The following is a 24,366-nucleotide window of genomic DNA, read 5'->3' on the forward strand; positions in this document are numbered from 1 at the left end:
TACAGATATATCAATGACGACAAACAGCAAAACAAACATACCTCCATGAATGAGATTCCTAGGCTCCACACATCAGAGTGGATCCCATACTGCTCTCCTGAAATTCTTTCTGGCTGTAAGAAAGTAGGAGAGAGCTTGTGAGCTGCTGAAAGTTACCCCAGGCAGAACACACTGAATGTGAGCTCAACATGGGGAACCACCAACCTTTGCAGGGCATTTACACTCAGCAAAACAATTTCCCATGTATGCATGTATGCATTCTAGAAGCAACAGAGAATCCTGAACACAGTCCCTATGAGGAAGACCACTGTCACTGTTTCACAGATCAAGAAAGCGAGGGGTCCAGGTAGCCAGTTAATGTGACAGAAACCAAGGTAGCAAAGGAGTTAGGATTTGGACCCTGTGTCCATAGAAAATTGTGTAAAGTTGTATATGACTTACTTGGATTTGGACAGAAGGGTCTTGAAGACTATAGCTTGTTTATTTTTAACTTTTTATCTGGAAATATTTTCAATTGTACAGGAGGATGGAGAGCCAGGCTGGTACAAACAGCAGCCATAGTTCATCTCCCTAGATTCACCTCCTGTCACTGTTTGATTCCATGCAGTAGAGTTTCTTCTGACAGGAGTCAGGGAGCCACATGGGCCTCCTGGCCCTCCCCTTGGGTTATGTAGCAGGTGCCTGGTCCAGAAAGCTCTGCTGTGCACACTCTTTACTAGGAATAGGTGTATACTGAGTGAGTGCCTCCTGGTCTGTTCTTCTAGGATTTGGCCTCCCAGAGATTACTTCCAGAAATGTTTGCAATGATCAGACAACAACTGAATTAAAAAAAATGAGGTTCCGAAAAAGTACAATAGTTGCTCTCAAGTCTGCAGAGCTAGTCATGGCAGGGCTGAGATCCTAACCCACACCCCATTATCCAGTCCTAGTCAGTTTGACAGATACTAGGGGGTATTTGTATGGAACTGACCATCCAGTTATGGGAATAACAGCATGACTGTCATTGTTATCATCAACATGGCCTACACACACACACACACACACACACACACACACACACACACCTGTGCAATACATGTACACACACCTCCATACACACAGAAAAATGTGCATTACTTTCACTGTTAGTTGTCATACTGCACCACTATTATCTCTCTCTCTGTCTACTTCCCTCACAGGGAGGCCTTCAAACCCCATGCCACTACTGGCACATGACAGTATGGAGCCAATGAGTGCTGTTAAGGGATGTTCATTACATATGTGGTTCCAAGGATGAACACAACCCTTCATATAGCTATCAAGTCCATAAAAAACTTGGAATGAGGGCCAACAAAATGATTCCATAGGCAAAATGCTTGCCTCCAAGCCTGATGACTTGAGTTTAGGTCCCAGAACAGACATGGTGGAAGCAGAGAATCTACTCCCAGAAACTGTCATCTGACCTTCACATATGCTGTGGCATGGGTATACTCTCTCTCTCTCTCTCTCTCTCTCTCTCTCTCTCTCTCTCTCTCTCTCACACACACACACACACACACACACACACACACACACACACACACACAAACACATGCGCACAAACACATACAGACACACACACACTCTCACACACAATTTAAACAACAAAAAAGAACTTATGATGATGCACTTTCTAAAACCCTGTAAACTTGCTAAAGAAACAACCAAATGTTGTCTCCCTCCCTATCCTTTTCCCCTTCCTCTCTCTGGTTTTTCTTCCTATTGGATGGCAGTTCTCAAGCTGTTGTATTTATCTAGAATACAGAGAAAATAAATAAAGGGAAGTGGCACTCCCATACAAAATATCTGGGCAGGCTGGATGATGGGATTACATACATTTGCTTCATTTGCCCACTGAGCTACCAAAACAAATACAAACTGAGAACCGAAACTAAAACACAGAAAACTGAATTAAAAGAAGAAAAATATAAAGGGTGAAAACATTCACAAATATCAGGTGGCAATTGAGAGATGTCCTTGAGACAAGGTTCTGGATGCCTTTAGATGGAGAACTTAGGACAGCACTCAGCAAAACAAGACGGCTGGTGGAGGACAAGCAGATGTCGGCAGCAAGCTCTGAGGCCCACTCTACAACACACAAGGTAGACTCAGGCCTCTGTGACCAACCTAGGCGCCAGATGAGCCTCGGAACCTCATGAATGTACAGAGTTAGGATATGACAGCCTGAGGCTTCATAATCTAAAGCAGGGCTCCTGCTGCAGCTACAGCAGCATGCCCTGTCCCTCTCCTCAATATGAAGGAAGATAAAACCTACCATCAGGTACTGCATTGCTGACAGAAGGGCTACAATCAAAAGGTCGGCTGGTGTTACTTCCTCACCCCACAGCTGTCAACAGTGTAGAAAGCTATACAATAAGGACAATACAGCTCTTGTCTAGAGCACCTCTGTGCGACTAAGCGAAGAGCAAATAAAACCAAGCCAAACAAAAATCCTGGCCAGTTTCTGAATATACCCCAAAAGCTGAATCTACAGAGGATTTTCAAGGCAGCATCTTCAAACTAGCACACTCCACTCCCTCCAGCTATTGCCTGTGACTGGGCGTTTAGCCAGGACCCATATTTAGTCAACGGATTCCAGGACTGTTTACAACACAACACTCCTGGGTATAACTGTCAGGAGCATGAAGACAGCAAGGTACATATTTTATCTTTTCTGTAAAGGGGGTTGCTGTTCAGTTGGGCTGCTCGGAAAATTACCAAAGCAGGTGCACATAACTCAGACTAGCATGCTATCCACAGGTGTACTGTGGTGGCCAGAATTTTCTTTTAGGTGGGCAAGGCCAGATCCCCACACAGCAAAATGGTCAAGCAGGGTCAGGTAGCAGTACTCAGACTGCACTTCCAGTTCACTAATCCTCCCTCTGCTGTGTCCAATATGCTACCAGGTAGAGTGAGGCCTTTATGAAAGATGTAGTTTTATGTGTGTGTGTGTGTGTACACACATGTGCACACAGGTGCCCACTGGAGGCCAGATGGCTTGGAACTGGAGTTACAGGTGGCTTTGAACTGCCTGATGTGGGAGTTGCAAACCAGACATGGGGCACCTGCAAGGGCAGTGATGCTTATAGCCACTGAGCCATCTCCCCCAAGAGTGTCTGGGGGCTGTGCACATCCACTGTCCTCTTTTAAGTGTGAGATGCTAAGTCTGCAGTACTCCCCGCCATTCCTCATGCTGCCTTGTCTGTTGTCTTTCTGTTGTCCGTCTTGGAGGTCTGTTGCTGTTCCTTTTAAAATCTGGAGATGTTTTCTGCAACCTGAGGTGGAGAGGCCACTCCAGACCATGCTCTCAGTGTGAAGTCCTGTGTCCAACTGGCTCATGTATGGCCAGGCAAAGGTGTGCAGGTCCAGCTCTGGTCATAGCCTGCTCTGCTCTGCTCTCCCTCTTGCTTCTCTGCTCAGCTCCGAGGTTCCTTCTGGCTCCGGATGGGGAGGAGCAGCTTCCTAGTGCGTGTTCCCCTCCCCAGAAGGGAGCAGGCAGGGATTTCAGCAATGGAGGGAAGGGGAAGCCTGACATTGCCTTCAGTATCACATGCTCTCTTCTGTTAGACTTCACTCAAGACCTGTTGGGGAGTTCCCCGGTTTCGAGCTTTTTAGTGCTTTCTGGATGGTTTGAAGTTCTTTTTTTAATTAAATTTAAATTAAATTAAATTTATTATATAAACAAAATATTTAATCTTATTATATATTTATTTTATTGTTTTATATGCCTGAATATATGAGCATCACATATGTGCCTGGTGCCAGAGGAGGCTAGAAGAGTGTATTGGATCCCCTGGAAGTAGAGCTACAGACAGTTGTGAGCCACCATCTGGGTTCTGGGAAATGGAACCCAGGTCCTCTGCAAGAGCAGCCAATATTCTTAACAACTGAGCCATCTCTGCAGTCCAAGTTTGAAGCTTTTAAAACTAGCATTTCTTTTTCAGTAGTGGAGCTGGTCCAAATAACCTGCTATTTGAAGAAATGAGAGTCTGATCCTAACTAGGTCCTGCCTCCCTTGGTCTGCCAACTCTGAGATAGTGGGAGACAGTTACTTCTTCTGTGGACTTTTCTGTAAAATGAAGGTGACAATAAAAATGTATATGTACCACAGCATTGTGTGAGGATAAAATGTAATGTCCTCAACAGAGAAATGACACATGGGAGTGCTCAGCAAATACCAGGTCTTTGTGATGGTCATCCCAGCCAGTTAAACTAGAGCATGCAATCTGAGTAGGCTCATGTCCAACTAAAGACATTTGCAAGGACTAGCACAGCCTAAGCATGGAAACAAAAACAAACTCCTAAAGCAGCCACAGAGGGGCTAAGAACAGTCACTTACACTCTGATTCCAAAGGATAATATTTGAGAAACAGCTTGGAAATTTTTCAAATTTTCAGTATTCAGAGACCATAACATCAAAATTTTGACTTGACTACTCTGTATTTGTGTGTTCAGGAACACACAAAAGCCAAAGAAGGACTTTGGGTGTCTTCTGCTAGCATTCCCTGCCCTATTTGGCTGACAAAGTGATTTCTTCCTCAACTTGTAGCTCATGTGTGCCTCAGCCCCAGAAACCTTCCTGTCTCTGCCTCCCAGTGTTGGGGTTACAGGCACAAGTGAGAGCAGCCCAGCTTGTACTTGAGTGCGTAGATCCAAACTTTGGTCTTCATACTTATGCCATAAGTGCTCTCTGCTGAGTTGTCTATCCAGTCCCTGTCTGTCCAGTCCTGCCCTCTCCCCTGAATCTCCACCTATGCACAGTATTCTATCTCATGTTCCTTTTTTTTTTAACTAGCAGCATGAAGATCTAGCATGTTTGTCAGTGCCTTCTGTACATCCTATTTTTATGTATATGCTTGGTACACTAAAGACTCAATTATGCCGTGTGTTCAGTGGTGTCATACATGAGGGTGTCTTTCCGAGTTCACCCATGTCTCCTCTGGGTTCACAGCATGGAATGTGTTCAGTGGAGACCAGCTCATGTAGCTGAAGGTACCTGATATGTACTTAATGGCATATACCAGGGGCTGGAAAATGTTTTTTTTTTTTTTTCCTGTGAAAGGCCAGCCTGGAAATAGTTTTCATTTAGAGGGCTGCATGCAATTGTACAACTGCTGAGCTGCTGCTGTGTTACTACTGAAGTCACACCCAGCCCTAAACTAACAGCCTTGTCACATTCCAGTAAAACTGTACTTACAACACAGGCCTGGGCTGGGTGTGATGGTGCACACTTTAATCCCAGCACCTGGGATGCAGTGGCAGGTCAGTCAGAGCTGCACAGAGAAACCTTGTCTTGAAAACAAAGAAAAACTTTAAAAATAATTAATGAATTTTATAAATAAATAATAAAAATAAACAAAGAAATAAGAAGCAAGTGAACAAACAAAACAGAGGTCCAGGAGCTATAGTTTGGTAGCATTTGGCATAGAATCCCATGTGGAACTCAACACTACAGACTATACGAGCTAAAACAGAGGTTTACATAAAGCTGAAGAGCCCGGTCCTTCTCCCAAGAGACCAGCAGCATGGGCAGCAGCTGGGTCAGTACCACACTAGAGCAATGGAGGGCTGTTTCCACGCACTCCCACAGCCAGCCTTTGGCAAGGACTTGGCCAACTGGAGCCTAATAAATTAAGCAAAGCTCCAGCTCTTACTCTCACACTTTTCATTATTTCCCTCCTTGGCGTCTCAGGCTTTCTGCGGCTTGAACTACAAAGTTGATGACTAGAATTCACTCACCCAAGAAACAAAGCAATTTCAGCTTTGCCAATCTGAGCTAACATTTCATATTTTTAATCCTCACACTTTCAATTAACATATGGACGCATCACATTCATCCATAAACAAAAAGGGAAAAAAGTAATTTCTTTAATGTACACCTGGGAAAGACAACTGTAATCTGGATTTGTAGCTCAGATGTGATGCAATTTAATTATCAGAGCAATTTAAAGCTACCAAGAACATGATGGGCAGTTGAGAAGTTGTTTCATGGGTGGCGTTTTTTTCCTTTTCAAGTCACCATGTTTTTGTATTCACAGAGGCCGACATTCAGCAGGGCTCTGTTAACTAGAAGAGTAACTCACCAATGTCATTCTCCCTGGGATAGCCATGGAGGAGACTACCTTTTAAAAAGCAGACACAATAACTTTCATAACTGACCTACTTTTTCCACATTAATTAGAGAAAAGGTAAAATATGAATGTTCTTAAAAACAATGAAAACTGAAATAAACTATTTTGACCATCTGAAAGAAAATGAAATGCCTTGCATTGTTCTGAGAATAACAAGCTGTAGACCCAGGTTCTGCCTACCTTTTAATGGTGATAACATATGGACAAAAAAAAAATACTGAAAATAAGGTCCATGGCTCTGGACTGGCAGGATGGCTCTGCAGTAAAGGGCAGCAGCTTCCGAGCCTGACACCCTGAGCTGGACCCTCAGGATCCACACGCTGGAAGGAGATATCTACACTTGCATGGCACCTCTCAATAAGTAAATAAAAATATAATATATTTTTAAACAGAGCCATGGTATACCCATACTAAAATCTTTTAAGTGTGTGACAGCAACAGAGGCTCCTTAACCTGAGAGGGATTACTTACTTAAATCTGGAACCGTCATGGTAAAAACCAATCTTAAACACTGAAATAAAAACCAGAATCCACAGGGAAAGGGAGGAAAGGGGGAGGGGTGGAAAGAAAAAACAAACAAGCAGACTCTGAAAAATGGTACCAGAAAAGCACTCTCCTTGGTTCCCTCCACTCCCACTGACTCTTGAAGAGATTAAGAAAATTAACAAACTCAAGATTTTTATAGCCACAAATACATCCTCTTGTTTGAAACATTAAGAAAAAGAAATGGAACAACTTATGATATCTGTATTAATTTAACAACTAAGGAAAAATATAGAGCTCTACATTGCAGAAAAGACTAATTGTGGAAACGTAACATTGGGAGATCCATAGGTAAAGACTGATTATATCAGTCATTTAATTTGGATCTGGTGATGAGGCATGTTCCTATCCTCAGAACAAACAACTGATGTTACTGACTGATGCCTTGGTATATATTAGGGCTCATTAGGGTTAATTAAACAAGCGGCGTGGAAAAGTAGCCAAGATACTATCAAGTACAATTTTTCTGTAGGATTAAACTTCAAAACTCAGCACTTTCACCCTTGAACCTATAAGTTAAGTCAACGAAGTCAGATAAGTTGATAGCACAAGTACAACGCCTTGCATGTTTTCAAAAGACCTGAAAACTGGAGAGTGACTGGATTGACTTTGTAATTTATGACTTACTAGTCTAAAGTGGTGGAATTAATTTAAGAATTATACATTTCCAAGAACATAAAGATAAAGATGTTGGCTTTAAATGTTATTTTTGCACAAGTTTACTTACTGCCATATAAGCATTTGTTCCAACATACGTCTTGGCTATAGAATTCACCAGCTATGAGACAAAACGGTCTGTTAGAACAATATAAAGATAATGTGGAAATAAAATGGGCAATTATTCCCCATTTAACCTACAATCAGCACTCCTATAAATCAACTAAAAATTATGTAAAAGGGAACAAATTCATCCACAAAGGCATTAAAAATGATTAAATCTCTCTTTTCTTTTGGATGTGATTTCCAATTTAAACAAGCGCAGCATTACGGTTTATAGCAGATAACCTTAAACAATTCACTTAAGCGGGGATGCTCTGTGCTTTAGTGCCCCAAACCCGCCTGAAATAAAAAGTCAATTTGAAGTAGAATTTGAACACCCTCATCTTTCAGTCAGATGGCTCAAGATGTGAATGGAACCCCATGCGTTCCCAGGATGAGTTGAACTGGAGAGGCTGGAGGGATAACAGACTTTGACAACTCATAATGCGAAGATGACCTTCGCTTTGGTCTTCGTGTTTGGATGGGAGGAAAGGTGGCTGCAATTCAAATCAACATCACAGCACGCGCTTGGGTCACTATCACTGGGGTTCTCAGGGGAGGCCCAAAATGGAAATTAATTAAAATTGGTGCTGCACATTGTAATGGCCCTCCACTATTGTTGCTCCCAATATTAATTTTTATTGTGGGCCAGTTGGGCTCCCCAGGCACGGCTCCCTCGCTGTCCTCCCTTTTGTCTGGCCAGAACGCTTTCATAGCCAAGCTGCATAGCAATGAAGTTTGCTATTCGTAAGTAGTAATTACAATATCAGCAGTTTTTACTGTCATTAAACAATGAACAATCATATTCTGATGAAGGAAACTCGCTCAGAGATTAAAAATGAATAACATGTGCCCGGCGACGAGTAGACGTACGGTTCCTGTTTGTCTGGAAGCCAGGTGACTTTCAATCCACGGGGCAGGCTGAACAGCAAAAAAGACCTACCTGTGTGCTAACGCCGAAGTCACAGAGCTTGACCTGTCCGCCTGTGTTTACAAGCATGTTGGAGGGCTTGACATCTAAAAAGGGATCATAAAAGCTGCAGTGACCAACTCCATATCAATACAGCTTGTTTTTAAAAAGCACACATGTGTACCATGTAACACTGTAGAAACGGCGTCCTAGGTTCACCCAAACTTGAACCACAAATTATTACAAAGCTTTTATCTGGAAGCAGAAGATCAAAACCTATTCAAATGAAAGTTGACTCAAACCTTGACGTGCAACAATACTACCCCATACTTTCTCAGAAAGAAGCTAGATAAGAAAAAAGGCAACCTTTTACAACATAAATGCACTAAAAGGGTTTGTTTACACTGTGTGTGTATCCACTAAGTTAGGGCTCCCATATAAGAAGTAGTAAAGACAAAGGAGGGGGACCAAAACCAAAACCAAACCAAACCAAACCAAAACAACAACAACAACAACAACAAAAACCATACATTACCAGGTTCTAGCCGAGGGAAACAATGAGAAAATGACACATGATACCATTACCTGTGTTTTTGGTGACCAATGCTACTTCGGATAATACTTAGAAATTGACCTGAAGATGTGTGCCACATATGCATGCACTATGAACCTTCCTTTCATTTATCCTTCCCCTTCCAAAGTCATTTTTGACTACTGTTACAGTTAACAAAAGAATGAACATAGCTGTGCCAAGACAGTCAGCTAGTAAATAATGACACAAAGGGTCCCTATGAGCATCACCACCGACAACAATAAGCCTTTTTTGGAATTCAGGGAGGGCACAAAAATGATCCAAGATAGACAAGAGTGATGGAACAAATAGCAGATGCATTAACATTTCATCTTGAATAGTAAAAGTAGTCTAGCACAGGCAACTAGTTACCCTTGACTAGCCTAAAAGTTTTGGCAAAATATTTAAAAAGCAATTCTGCAGATGAGTTAATATTCCTTAATCTTCTAGCCTGCAGTAAGGTATACCATCAAATTATCTTGCTAAGAGTACATATTTAACTCAAGTTTCAAGTTCCAGCTATAAAACTGACAGCTAATAGGCCGTACTTAGTACATGAGAGGCAGTGAAGAGGGGGTTTCTTACACACAAGCGTATTCAGTACTGTCTGAAACCAAAGGCAAACTCCATGGAAGCAGGAAATTGAATCTCTTCTACTGACTCGTCCTCCCCAGCCCCTGGAAGATGGACGGGCGGTGGTCAGCGATCACGAATGCTCAATGGAAGGAGGACGTAGGATAAAGGGAAACCATGAGCTCATAGGATCATCTTTATGTGGCTGCGTCTGCTTTAGTGAGAAGGCGGTAACTGTGGAAGCTGTCTCTGTGGTCTGCCCTTCTAGGGAAGCACATTATGATGAAAGCTGAGTGGGGAGGGACTCTTTGGGTCTAAGTTGGTATATATAGGTTGGCACCAGCCCTTGCCAACTCTCATCCTCTATTTTTTCCTGATTGCTGTATACTTCTTACAACACTACCATTTTAAACCTTAAGTATGCCACTGACCACATTATTTCTCTCCTTAAAGATGAGGTTAAATATATTCCTTTACATGCTTTCACTCTCCAAGAATAGAGTTGTTGGTTGGCATGTGTTTTGTTGCTGTTTGTTACTAAGGCAGAGTCTTGCTTATGTAGTCTGGGCTTGATTCTATTTGTCCTCGTTTGTTTTCTCGTGCTCTGATAAACACCATAACCAAAAGCAGCTTGGAAAGGTTTTTATTTCACCCTACAGCTTACGATCCTTCACTGAGGGGAGCCAGGGCAGCAGCTCAAGCAGGAATCTGGAGACAGGACAGAAGCAGAAACCATGGGTGGATGCTACTTATTGGCTTGCTCACATTGGCTTACTCAACGTGCTTTCTTACATAATCTAAGACTACCTGCCTGGGGTGGCACTGCCCACAGTGGGCTGGGCCCTCCCACGTCAATCAATCAAGAATGACTGCCTACAAGACAATCTGATGGAGGCATATTCTCAGTTGAGGTTTCCTCTTCCCGGGTAACTTGAGGTTGTGTCAAATTGACAACAAACAAACAAACAGAAACACTAGTCAACATACTTATGGTCCTCCAACCTGGGCCTCCTAAGTGCTTGGATTATAGTAAGCATCGACACACCTGGTTCTGTGTTGAACTTTTAAGTGTGCCTCAGCAATCAGTAGGACATGGCAGAGCCAGCCAGAGATGTCTGAGTCATCCTTTGCCAAACTGAAGCTCATCTTAAATTCTACTTAACTTGGCTTTATTTTGCAAATCAAATTATTATAGCCCCTCAACTTTAAATTTAAATTTGGATCATCTACTGTCTTAGGTTTTGAACTTAAATTAAAATTAATTTGGCTACCACCCGCCTCCCTGATGCACTAACCTCTCAGGCCACCATCATGACTTCCTTTGAAGCACTTGTCTGGAACTGAGCATGTCACACTTCAGCAGGTATTTACTGCTCTAGTGTCATCACCACAAGAAATGAATTCACAGGGTTGGAATATGCTTCACACATCTTCATACCTATTCCCTTTGCACACACGGTCTTGCTCACTGGGAGATGTTTTAAGAAGACATTAAACTTACTAATATAAATGCCCCTTTTCAAGTAGTATCTTCAAGCATAATATGAACATAATAGATTCATTTCATAAAATCAGTGGATTCAGGGGGAGACAGAGCTGTACTTTTGTCTTTTTGACCGTGCACAAACTTGCCATGTGACTCTGGACTTGGCTTGTAACATTTTAGCTTCTAGGTTTGCAGGGAGATAATAGTTAACTTTGTCAGAATTGAAAAGCTGTAAGGATTAGCTGAGACAGTGGATAAAACAGTGCTGTTTAAACTGTCAATGCTATAAATCAAAGTAGAAAATAATTTCCAAAGCACAGTAAGTTGAATTTATAAAACAATTTGACATTAAGGAAACTTTCTTGCCAGACCAGTTGAATTCATTCCTTCAGGGCTGCTGAACCAATGTCCCCAATTTTATACTTCTATAATACCTGTTTAACACAACGAAGTGATTCTTTAAGACCTATGCCAGTGTTGCCCATGCCCTGTCCAAAACCACTGAGGACTTCCCAAATCAACCATAAACACACGCCTTCCTGTTAGCCTCCAGGGCAGATGTGAGCTGACACCACCTCTTTAGCTCCTGCCCTGCCCACTCTGGCTCATCTGCCAGTCAGGCTCTTGCTCAGTGGCTCCTAGCCCTAGAATGTTTGCCCCCTCATTTACTCATAGCTAGCTCCTTCATTTTCCTTAGATTCTTGCTTAAATGTTACTGTGTAAGTCAGCCTTACAAGCTTATAGCTCCTTCCCCTTCTCCTTGGTTTAATTCTCTCTTTAATGTTTAGCATTAGTTACACCTGTATCTTCACAGGCACATTCGAACTTCCTGTTTCTCTGCTGGGGAGGAAAGTTCCATGACTGCACACTTTTCACTCCATATCTGGAGTGGTGTTTGGTAGACACAGGAAACATGTGTTGAAGCTAAGGTGAACGATGATGCTCCTTGAATGGGCTGGCCTGCTCAGCCAGAAGCACCCATTTGGCCTAGGAAGGTGGTGCATCTTTGACTTAATGGCTACATTCCTAAATGAATCTTCATTGTGAGACAAGTCCACAGTTGTTTAAAAATATTCACACAGAAAATATTTACTGTTACTTCATCAGTAAAGACATGGTGAGAAACATGAGTCAGACCCCGCCTCTGGCCTCTGAAGCATATCCACAGCTATGGGTACAGCTTATGCATCCTCTGTCATTTCCCTCTGAACAAACAGTATGATTCTTATAAATACAGTGAGTCATGCAACTAAACGGCTCCCAAACTGGGCTGTGCTTTTAAAACCTGACGCTATTTAGGTTCCATCTCAGATAGACTAAATCAGAAACTAGTCCACTAGAGCCTGGAGTCAAGCCAGCATTGAGAAAAGACCAGAGGAACCCACTTCTCTTTGCTTCTGAGTAAACGTCTGCAAAGTTAAGAATATGTCAAGGATTTTTGCTGTTTTTTTTTTTTATTTTACTTTAATTTTTGGAGTTCCTTAATTCATTTTTTTAAAAAACCAGAGTTCCACTGTAACCATTTTGTGTGTTTCTTGAGAGTCTGGCAAATGTATCCACCAGGTGACCACAACTGAGACAGAAGTCATTTCTGTCACCCCTCAAGGTCATCTGTATTCTGCTGCAGCCCACACTGCCCTGACCTTCAGCCCTGGTCAACCACTGAGTGGCTCCTGTCATTACCAGTTTGTCATTCCTCACACATTATAAATTCCAAAATCTGCTGTTACATTTGCTTTAAGACTGGTGTTTGTTTGCTTTAAGAAGCCTGATGACTGGTTCAGGTACACATCTGTCATTACACTAAGAGACTCATTTTTTTTTAACATATATATATATATATATATATATATATATATATATAATATATATATTTACGTTTTTATTCATTCTTTGAGAATTTTATACATAAATACAATGTATTTTGATCATATCCATCCCTTCCTACTCCCCTCTGACTATGTACCCCTCTCAACTTCATGTCTTAAAAGAAATTTTTAAAAATCCTTTTAGTGCTGCCTGTATGTGTATGGTTACAGGACCATCCACTGAAGCCTGGAGCATGGGCAATCTGCTGGGGCCACACCACTGAAGAAAACAGGCCCCCTCAATTGCCAATGGCTCCTCAGATAGAGATGGGGCCTTGTGAGCCCTTCTATCCATAATGGATGTTGACTGGATTGATCCTGTACAGGCAACCACTGTGAGCTCGAGTGCAGTACAGTGCAGAACAGTACTTCTGTGTAGGGGACAGTGTAAGCCATGCCTGCTAGAAGCTGGCTGCAGGTGTGCCTGACCACACCTGTCAGGGCATGGTCAAGGTGAGGTCAGGATTACGCATGATAGGGTTTTAAGGGGCTGCAAGGCACAGGGGAGCCGCTTCTCTCTGGCCTCCCTGCCTTGCTGCCCCTGGCACGCTCTGGCTTGCGTTTGGCTGGTGTTTATCCAAATAAAGGTATCTTAACCTTACAGGCTATGAATCATCTCATATCACTTCTGATTGCTTGAGTGTGCACATGAGCGTGTGTGTGTGTGTGTGTGTGTGTGTGTGTGTGTGTGTGTGTGTGTATGCATGTATGTGTGAACTTTCTGGAGTTGGTTTTGTCCTTTTACCCTGTGAGTCCTAGAGATTAAACTCAGGTTGTCAGGTTTGGCTTTTATTCACTAAGCATCTCAGTGGGTCCACATTTAAGAATTTTATTGTAGTCCTTTATCTGTTATTTTGACCAGAGAGCACAAAACAATGCAAACCTTTCCAAGCAGTGGTTCTCAACCTTCCTAACACTGCAACCATTTAATAAGGTTCTGCATGTTGTGATGACCCCAATAAATTATTTTCATTGCTACTTCATAACTGTAATTTTGTTACTGCCATTAAATGGAATGCAAATATCTGATATGCAGGATGGTCTTAGGTGACCCCGCAGAAACAGCCATTTGACCCACATGTTGCAAACCACTGTTTTAAAGATACAAGAGTTACAGATTACATTAGGGGTTCATTTATTAAACTAAATTTGGATCTGAGCACCAGAATTTGAAGGTGGATCCCTTTAAATGTTGGCCAAGAATAGCTCCCTCGATTTTAGTTCTCCTCTATGCTGTACACATTATCCACCTTATGGCTGAGTTATCAAGAAGCCTAGTATATAGTCACTGCCCTTACTACATCAAGTTTTCACATCAAACACGTAAATTCTATGCCTCCCAGGAATAGCTCCAGCAATACTGAGATCATTTTTCTGTTTTCCAAAAAGTCACAGACATCTGACTGGGTATAAAGATTACTTTGAGGAGACAGTTCTATCTGCATTTGTTTTAATGTAATGTCAAGTAATGGAAAATAGAAACAACAGAAGGCTCACAGCTTTCCCTTCAGCTCACCTAGACATATCACACCTGCCTTCTGTAAGCAAAGCACAGAAAAGATGAGTCATTAAGCTGACTGATTATAAATAGGAACCATCAGGGCAGATGTAAGTCATTTTGGTTTAATCAGGCCATTAATTATTAGGGTTTATCAATTAGTTTTATTGAAGGCAAGGGAGCTTAAATGAATGGTAGGGCATTGATTTTAACTGAGGCATCTTCTCAAAGAAAATACAAATGAGGATTTAGAAGCCTGGAATTACGGGTTCATTTCAAACCTTTGAAGAAGGCGATGCTTGCATTAGTGCCATGTAAAATCTTTAATGAAAAAAAAACAAACCCCAAACTCCTTTAGCATTAAGCATGAGATGTCATTTGCTTATGTTCCCTGCTTCAAAGTCTGGTTTCCAAGAAGTCGGTGTCATGCTGGAGAAAGTGATATAAAGGTGAATGCAAAGTGGCTTATTTTAATGCCCGATGGCCTAGATCACTTGTTATGATGGACTTTTGTCAGAAACAATGTAGATCTTCTCATGGGAAGCAGAGGGGTTCTATGTAAAGTGGCCGATGGACTTCACATCTAAGATCTGCTAGTTAGCTCTATACATGGACTACACCAAAAGAGTCATTAAGGCTCTGAGCAGAGCTAAGTACAGTCTCACTAAATCCTTAGCCACCCTGAACCACAATGGCAACATTCTAAGAGCAGGAAGACCAGCTATCAACCTGACTGTGCCGATATATGATTATATCTGGATATATTCTCAGGTTTCATCTTCCCAAAGTTACAAAAATTGGTGTGGGACTTCAGTGAGACTGTGCTTAGCACTGCCTGGCACAGAGCTAAGTACTAAATGCATAATGCATAGTCTGTGAATCAATGTTCTCAACACTTCAATGTACTATACATATTGTGAGCTTCTGTTGAGAAGCTGGCCATGACAACCCCTACTCCAGGAAGTCGGGATATGGACTGTCTGAGGTGCTGTGCCAGACCCAAGTGCTAAGCGAGGTTAACCTTCATTATGCCAGCTCCAGCTCAAAGCAAGCCTCTTTAAAAATGATAGATGCTGTTCCACTGGGGCCACAGAGGAACCAACAATTATCCAGTCACATCATCCATCTCTTGTTAAAGTATTTCCCCGCCCCTTCAACAAGACTTCCCAGTGAGCTGAACTTTTTAATGATAATGTCATGAATGTGTTCTGCAGGACTGTCAAGATGATGATGGGTGCCTTTCAGCACTTCTGACCAATAATGTGAAGTGCTTAGATGATTGAAAAAAACAATACCCACAACAGGAAGAATGTAAGAGTTCACAAATGTTGTTTTGGGAGCCCACCAGTTTCCCCCACTATAGGAGTCTATAAATGAATAGAAACTAAAGTGTCTTTAAAAATTAAACATAAGCCATATGGTTAATAAGTCAGGTAGTCCCATCTACTCAGAAGCCTGAGGTAGGAGGATGGCTGGAGCCTAGGAATTTAAACCCAGTCTGGATAATTGTGAGGGCCTGTCTCAAATAAATGACCATAAAACTTGGTGATCACAATGCTACCCTGTCTTTAGCAAAGCACGAAACCCCAAGTAGTAACACTGACCACATACTGTACATTGATGGCAACATGTCAAGTTCTTAAGCTCTGAGATTATCTGAATGGCTATGATTACAGATATTTAAAATCAGATACCAATTCCACTCTCTGGTGTCTTATCTTGAAAAGACATATGCACAGTGCACAGGGCAGACATGTCTATAATCCTAGCACGTGGGAGGCCATGGAAGGAGGCCTGCCTCAAGTTTGCAGCCAGCCTGAGCTACATGGACCTAACAAGTACTAGACCAGCCAGGGCTACATGGTGAGAAGCTAACTTAAATATGAAAACCAACAACATTAAAAAAGACATGTATGCAAATAGCAGCGGCATTATTCGAAGAGTCCCAAAACAGCCGGGCGTTGGTGGCGCATGCCTTTAATCCCAGCACTCGGCAGAGGCAGGTGGATCTCTGTGAGGTCGAGGCCAGCCTGGTCTCCAGAGCGAGTGCCAGGATAGGCTCCAAAGCTACACAGAGAAACCCTGTCTTGAAAAACCAAAAAAGAAAAAGAAAAAGAGTCCCAAAACATACACAATTACAAATGTCCCTCCCTCCACCAGTAAAAGAATAGATAAACTATGGTATACCAATATAATAGTATTCTGAAAAAAAAAAAAAAAGGTCAGGTGATAAATGTTACAACATAGATCAACCTTAAAAAAAGTTATAGAAACTAGAAAGAGTAAGACATAACAGTTCATATTATATGATCTTATTTATGTCCAGAAAAGGCAAATCTATATAGTCAGAAATTAGACTATTGTTCCCTGGAGAGTGGGACAGGGCCTGGGGATGGACAGGAGGGGGACAAGGACTGGGGACACAAGTAGGGGTTGCGGCAGGGGTTGACTGTGAATGGGTATGGAGACTTTTTTTTTTTTGGGTAGGGTGATGGAATATTCCAGGACTATAATACAGCAGCAGTTATGTAATAGTATGAATTTACTTAGCTCATTTTTGAATCACATCCTTAAAAAGGGTGTCTTTCATGGTGTATAAACAAAATATCAATTAAGTTACTTTTAAAAAAATCTTAAAACACAACTTATCAGTATAGTACTATTTCCCAGAAAACTAGTTGATAATCCATAGTTTTGCAGCCACTGTGGCCACTTTCCACTTGTGACAAGGTAGGAGACACCACTTAGCCACCCTTAATTATATATAAATGGTACAATGGCTACTTCCTCTTTATAACTTGTATGCCCTAAAAAAGTAAAGCCTGGGTAACCACAGTTATTAATATTTATTAGTATTTTTTAAAGGTACTAATTTTACTATGTCATTTTGTTTGTATGTATGACCAAAGCTATGCCTACAAAATACAAAATCAACTAGTTCAAACATGAAAAGCTCAGTCAGGCGACCATGGCTGCCTCAGTAACCTCCCATAACTGTTCAGACTGATTTTTCAGGATGGTCTGATTCTTTTTTCCTTCCACTGAATTGACCAAATTGACTGTGGAAATTGGTATCATGTCAACACGACTCATGTTGCCGCCCATAACTGCCTCACACAGGAAACTGGATCTTTACACAGACGGTATCAATTAGCCATTACAGAAGCTGCACAAACAGCAGTAAGCTGGGGCTTGTTAATCAAAGCTGAGCCCTCAAAAGTCAGTGCTGGCTGCAGCTCTTCACAGGGTATCCGCTGCCAGCTCCGCCCCACATACCATTAGGGGTCAGGGCCTATGGGTTGCTCCAGACACACTGATCAAACTCTGCACCAGTACTAAAGAGGTGACTTCTGTTCAGGGCAGTTTTGGGGAAACTGACTCTGTATAGAGTGTATGCTTTTGTCAGAGAAGGAAAGCCAGCCAGCCAGCCAGCTAGCCAGCCAGCCAGACCATGACCTCGGTGAGCTGTTTGCCACAGGTGTTGGTGATGGCACTTGCTGCTCCCTTTAGATCTCCATTGTGTGTTTACAACATTGGCTTGCTTGGTCTTTCAGAGTTACCTCACTGAGTGTGGTGGTTTGAATATAAGTGGCCCCCATTAGCCCATAGGGAGTGGCACTATTAGGAGGTGTGGCTTTGTTGGAGTAGATGTGGCCTGTTGCAGAAGTGTGTTAGTTTCTCCAGCACCATCTTGCATGCTGCCAAGATGGACTAAATTTTTGGAACTGTAACCAGCCCCAATTAAATGTTTTCCTTTATAAGAGTTACCGTGGTCATGGTGTCTCTTCACAGCAATGGAAATGCTAGCTAAGACAATGGGTTATTTTAAAAGCAGGCATGGCACAATCCTTTTTATTTATATTTATTTATCTTGTGTATGCATGCATGAGCAAAGGGGGGCATGAGCCACAGTGCAGTTGTGGTACATCAGAGGACATCTGGCAGGAGTAGGTTCCCTCATACCATGTGGGTCCCAGGGATCAAACTCAGGCCATCAGGAGTGGTGGTAAGCTGCTTTACCCACAGGGCCATTTCTCCAGCCCACATGAATAAAATTCCTAAGGAAACATAGTCAGTTGTAAAATGTGCCACACAGCTCTGTTTCAAGACCATGTCAGAAGCAGAACTAAACGTTTCTTTAATGTCCTCCCTCCATAAAACTACTCTTCGTTCATCAGGACCCAGGGGACACATCGAGTAGGTCTCCACTCTCAGAACCTCTCCCAGCCCTGGACCAAGGTTCTTCAGTAATATTCCTTCATTAAGTTTAATTATCTTATGAAAAGAACACTCGATATATCTCTCTAGTTATTTCTTAGGGCCTGCACTCTAATGAGTGAGAACAGCAGGTACAATTAACTACAGTCTGTGGTGACTCTGCCTTACAGAGTCATCTGCACACAACAGGAATGAAGAAAAACCACCCTGCAATATCAAAGTTCCTCTAAGCACTCCATCACAGAATAAAGGGCGGTCATCCAAGCATTCTTGCAAAGTCCTAAATAAAACTAAGCAGCACAATTAGTTATCCTAAATGGCAGCTACTGTCTGGAGTCTCATGATTCAGTTTGCAGGAGGCACAATATATGGCTTTCCCTTCTTGCTGGTCAATAGGAGACTTATGTAAGGTTAATATTAAGAACACATGCCTGGGCCTCTAACTTCCCCTTTCTTCCAATCTTTCTTGATTTCTGGTTTTGTGGTGCTAGGGCTTGAACAAAAAGAAACTGATCTAGTTGTTTTCTTTGGGTGTCTTTCCATTTCTAATGAGCTGGATTTCTTTTTAAGAAAAGGACACGTAGAAGAGAAGCATGGAAAATGTTCTGGTCATGCTTTCTCAACTTCTTGCTGCTCTTTCTGAGGAGCAATGATTTGAGCTACTAATAACCACCCTGCTTGGCACACTTGCTGCAGACACAATGATGTCACCTCATGGAGAGGTAGAGCCTGACCCCTGGTGAATTAAGGGGCAGAACCAGAATGTACCCTTCAGTCCTATCCTACAGCTCCTGCATGAGACCTCCCAGACCCTGAGCAGGTCAGTGAGCCTCTCTGAACATCAATTTCCTCATTTAAAGATGGAGATGCAGACACCTCCTCACAAGGCTGTCATGAAGACTAAATAAAATTATATTCACAAAGGTTCATTACAGCAGCCCCCAGAAGACACTGAGAAACTGACTACAGTAATAAGAGCCACAATTAAGGTTATTAACCCTAACCCAAAGGAATTTCCTTCTCAAGAAGCAAAACACTAGATTTGATATCCACAGTGCTGACCTTCAATCATGCTCTTGGAGAAAAGAGCCATGCTTTGGAGTCTGCTAATGTAGTAGTGTGTCCACTGGACTTGGTAGAATGTGCCATCTCATGACAAATCTCTTACCATTTAATACTATTATGGACAACATGGGATTTTTGAGACCATATGCATCCTTAGGGATTGACCTAACTGGGATGATAGGGAAAACAATAGACACATATACAGAAAAGCTGGGATCAGGTGGCCATGCCTTCTGATGAAGGGCACCAGCAGCAGCACAGACACTCCAAATTAATCTTATACAGCTTGTACATAGCTGAACAAGACAGGGTTAGCTAATCTCTGTAGGAGCACAGTCACAGACGTTAAACATCCAGGAGAAGGAAACTGTGGTTGATAGTTTCTGGTCAACCATTCGTAAACACTCACACATGGACTGAGGAAGGCTTGCTTAGTCTCATGGGTCTAAAGCATTGGAGTCCTTGATATGGCTGGGCTCACGTCAACAATACACATTCATTCAGGATGTCATCCACTCCTCACTCAGGGTGACTTTGAAGTAAGCCACACTACAGCAAGTTCTAGGATAAAAAATATCCCACAAAATGACTTGCCTCATTTATCCAACAAATAACCATTGGTACACAGCCATCCTGTGGCCTCCATCCTCCACAGGTGGTCCTCTTCTCCTGATGAGTTCCTAAACTTTAGACTTCCTAGAAGACAAAACTCAGACGCAACTGTGGGACTTGTACAGTGCCCCTCGACAGATAGCTGGACAGAGTCCTGTGTGTCTATAGTAAAATGATCTGTGAGTCTAAGCACATAAATAACCACAAAATTTACTTCTAATCCCAACCCTCTTGCCACACAGAAGGGTTTTAGAGGAATAAAACCTGTATTTCCTATATATTTGCTATATATATTTCATGACGGATATCAATACACCTCTTTTAAAAATGTCATTATGCTGGATAGTTTTATGTCAACTAGACACAAGATAGTTACCAAAGAGGAAGCAACCTCAATTAAGAAAATGCCTCCATAAGATTGGTTGGTAGGCATGCCTGTAGGGCATTTTCTTAATTAGTGATTGGTTGGGGAGGGCCCAGCTCACTGTGGGTGGTGCCATCCCTGTGCTGGTGGTCCTGGCTTCTATAAGAAAGCAGGCTGAGCAAGCCAATAAGCAGCACCTTTTCATGGCCTCTTCATCAGTCCCTGCATCCAGGCTCCTGTCTTGTTTGAGTTCCTGTCCTAACTTCTTTAAATGATGGACTACACTGTGGAAGTGTAAGCCAAATAAACCCTCTCCTCCCCAACTTGCTTTTGGTCATGGTGTTTTATCATAGCAATAGTAACCCTAACTAAGACAGTTGTCTTGAGATAATCATCGATAGACTCACATGTTGTTGGATGAAACAACAGGGACATACCATGCTGACCTCTATGCAGTTTCCCATGACAGTAGTATCTTGTCAAACTATATAGTATGATATACCTACCAAGGGACCGGAATAATAATAATAATCTCAAGCTAAAGACCGTTTCCATCACAAGGGTTATTCACTGTGCCCTCTGTAGGCAGGCTCCCTTCTTTCCTACCTCTACTTCTCCAGCCCTTGGAGACTACTAATCTGCCTTCCATTTCTCTAGCTTTATCCCTCAAGAAAACTATATAAATTGAAGCAAAATTTGTGACTACCTCTTTTACTCTGAATAATTCTCTGCATGTTTATCCAGTGTATTGACAACAGTCCCTTCCTTTCTGCCACTGAGCAGTATTCCGCTGTATGAAATGCACTAGGGTTCATTTAACCATTCCCCTGTCAAAGGACATCTAGGTTGTTTCCAGTTTTGTGCTAATGTGGACAAAGATGCTACAAATTGTATACAGGTACTGTGTGGACCTAAGTCTTCATTTCTGAGTTATAAGGGCAGCTGTGTGCTTTGTTTTCTGGAAAATGTCAATAGTGGGACTATCCCCTCTTTCACTGCTGCTGGCAATTGACCTAATTTGTCTGCAGCCTCCCTGGCATTTGCAGTTGTTGCTGTCGATTGTAGCCGTAGCCATCCTCATAGTTACGTAGCAGTGTCACATGTCAGTGTGGGTCTGCATTCTCTAGAGGACACTGAGGCTGGCCATCTTCCTTATGTGGTTATTTGTGACCTGTACAACCCCATGCCCATGGATTGATACTTTTTTTTTTTTTTTCTGTTGAGTTTTGAAAGTTCCTTATATAGTCTTGGCACATTTTTTAAACAGAACACTTTGAAGTAACAATGTATAGAATTTACCTTTTAAAAAGCCATTATTATGCATCCAGAAATCTCTGTAAACCCAAAACAAAGAGAATGAATGACCAACACAAGCAAAGAGCTTGACTTCTAGAGATGTTCACGTGTGTAGTCAGAGCTGGGGAAAAAATCAACAACTCACTCATTAAACTAGTTTGTTTACCTCAGTTAATTGGCTAAGTCAGCTCATGAGTTACTATCTACTATAGCACTGGCACATAATGAACGCTTACATTTAAAGGATATTTAAACAGGAGCCAAGGTCTAATCGTGGCTCTCACGACTAATACTTGTTCAACACAAACATCCCCTACCAGATCCGCCTGACTAAGCAGCCCCAGCACTAGGAAGAAGGCGCTCACACCCAGTTCTCCCGTCATTACCCTCAGAGACATAAAACCAACTGGGGATGACTTCTTTAAATTGACTTGGATCGCTCAAATGCTAACCAGTCCTTGAAAAACAAAAAACAAAGCAAAACAAAACAAAAAACCTCCTCGTATTTCAGGAAGCAAGAATATGGCTTGGGCCACTTGAGCTTCCTATAACCTGAACCAAAGCCCCAGCTGTCTAGTCTCTGTGAAGAGGCTGTTAGGGAAACACTATGCAAATTACAGTTCATTATAAATCACTTAAATCAACCAGGTTGATTTTCTATTGGTGGCAATGCCCTACCAGTAAGGAATCTCTCTTGGGAATGTAGTTTAGTTTGCTACGAAGTTTTGCCACAAATCCCGGCTTTACACACACACACCCAGACAGCTTTCAACACTCTGACCTTGACATCAAATGCTCTTTTCTAAGAAATTCAAAGACCTTACTTATCTTTTCTCATGGATACAATAATTTGGAGTAGGATATGTTTATAGTGTTTTTTTTTTTTTATCTTGCAGGCTGCATTGATGTCGTTTAGAAGGTACTGGCCACTATATGACACAGGTCAGTACTTTCCTGGCTACTCTCTCCCAGATGACCAGTCTCTGGTCCTCTCAGAATCTTTCAGGAGGATGCCTTTTGTGAGACATCTCTGCACTTTCTTTTCTGAAATTTCTTATGAATCTACAGTTATTTCAAGATAATACACCCCGAGATGCTGTTGTTGCTCTTTATCCAAGTTGTGACTCTACTCATTAGGGCCAGTGAGATGGTTCAGTGAGTAAATGCACTTGTCACCAAGCCTGATGATCTGAGTTTGACTGTTGGGACCTGAATGGTGGAATTGTCACATGCCCATGCACACATATAATTAATGAATTAAAAACATCTACTAGTGACACTACTTCATTTTAAGTGCAAGCATTTAGGCCACTGGTAAGATCTAAGAAAAGTCATTGTGTATGTTGTATGTGTGTGTACTATGTTATGTATGTGTACAGATACACGTGTACCTATACACACTAGTCAGAGGTCTACATTGGGTATCTTCCTCAAAAGCCCTTCACCTGATTTTTTTTTTTCCCCGAAGACAGGGTTTATCTGTTTAGTCCCTGTTGTCCTGGAACTCACTTTGTAGACCAGGCTGGCCTCAAACTCAGAGATCTGCCTGCCTCTGTCGCCTGAGTGCCGGGATTAAAGGTGTGTGCCACCACTTCCAGGTGTCCACCTGATATTTTGAGGAACTTACAGATATGGCTAGACTAGCTGCCAGTGAGCCTCAGGGATCCTCTTCTATCTGCCTCCCCTACTGTGGGGTCACAGCCTTGTTCCATTGCCTGTCTTCTTACAGGGGAGCTGGGGATCCAAACTGAGGCCCTTAAATTTGTTCATCAGGCACTTTACTGACTAAGCATCTCCCCAGCTCAGCAAAGGTCTCCTTTGCTTCTTTCCTTACAATACAAAATAAAACAACTCCCCCTCCAACTTGACTCCTGATGCTTGACTCCTCTAAGTTCCCCTCATGCTTTACAACCCCCCTTCCTTCGTCAACTACTAAGGCTTTCCATGCTCAGTTCTACCTTTCCCTGAGCACTGCTTAAATGGATTCTCACTCAGTGTCTGAGATCTGCCCATGCTGCTGTGTGGACAGTTCAGTCACTTTACTGTGGAGTCATGCCCCACTGTCTGGATGTGCCATAACATGCTTACCCGTTTAGATGTTAAAAGCCCGATCAGTTATTTCCAATTTGCATCTTTTATGAATAAAGCCGGTGGGAAAAGTTGCCCACTAGTTTTGTGGGGCACATGCTTCATTTCTCCAGTATAAATATCTAGGCAAGGAGGTGCTGGGCCATGCACGTGTGTTAGCCTGACCAACTCTACTCCTCTAAGTCTTCCTCTACAACCATCTCTGTGAGCACCATGGAGCAAGCCCACCATGCCACTGCAGTGCTAGACCTACTAAACTCTCCCATCCTTTAGCAAACCACTTTCTAGTGCATTCTATATTTACAACTGTAGTTATTGCTTATGACTCTTTCCTTTTTTCTTTCTTTCTTTTTTTTTGCCATTTCA

At 42.2% G+C, this 24,366-nt stretch overlaps 1 protein-coding gene across 6 annotated transcripts in view; it reads right to left on the reverse strand.

Annotated features, from left to right (window-relative positions):
* Positions 1-24,366, reverse strand: part of Map2k5 (mitogen-activated protein kinase kinase 5) — a 225,508-nt gene that overhangs the window by 99,448 nt on the left and 101,694 nt on the right. For all 6 annotated transcript variants that reach the window (XM_027414796.2, XM_027414793.2, XM_027414795.2 and 3 more), the window contains exons 14-16: positions 8,395-8,468; positions 7,420-7,470; positions 42-113 (exon numbers count right to left, since the gene is read on the reverse strand). In XM_027414796.2, the coding sequence (XP_027270597.1) occupies positions 42-113; positions 7,420-7,470; positions 8,395-8,468 (197 nt within the window). The remainder of the gene's footprint in view (positions 1-41; positions 114-7,419; positions 7,471-8,394; positions 8,469-24,366) is intronic.

The sequence above is a fragment of the Cricetulus griseus genome, chromosome 4 (assembly GCF_003668045.3).
Source record: "Cricetulus griseus strain 17A/GY chromosome 4, alternate assembly CriGri-PICRH-1.0, whole genome shotgun sequence".
Lineage (NCBI taxonomy): Eukaryota > Metazoa > Chordata > Mammalia > Rodentia > Cricetidae > Cricetulus > Cricetulus griseus.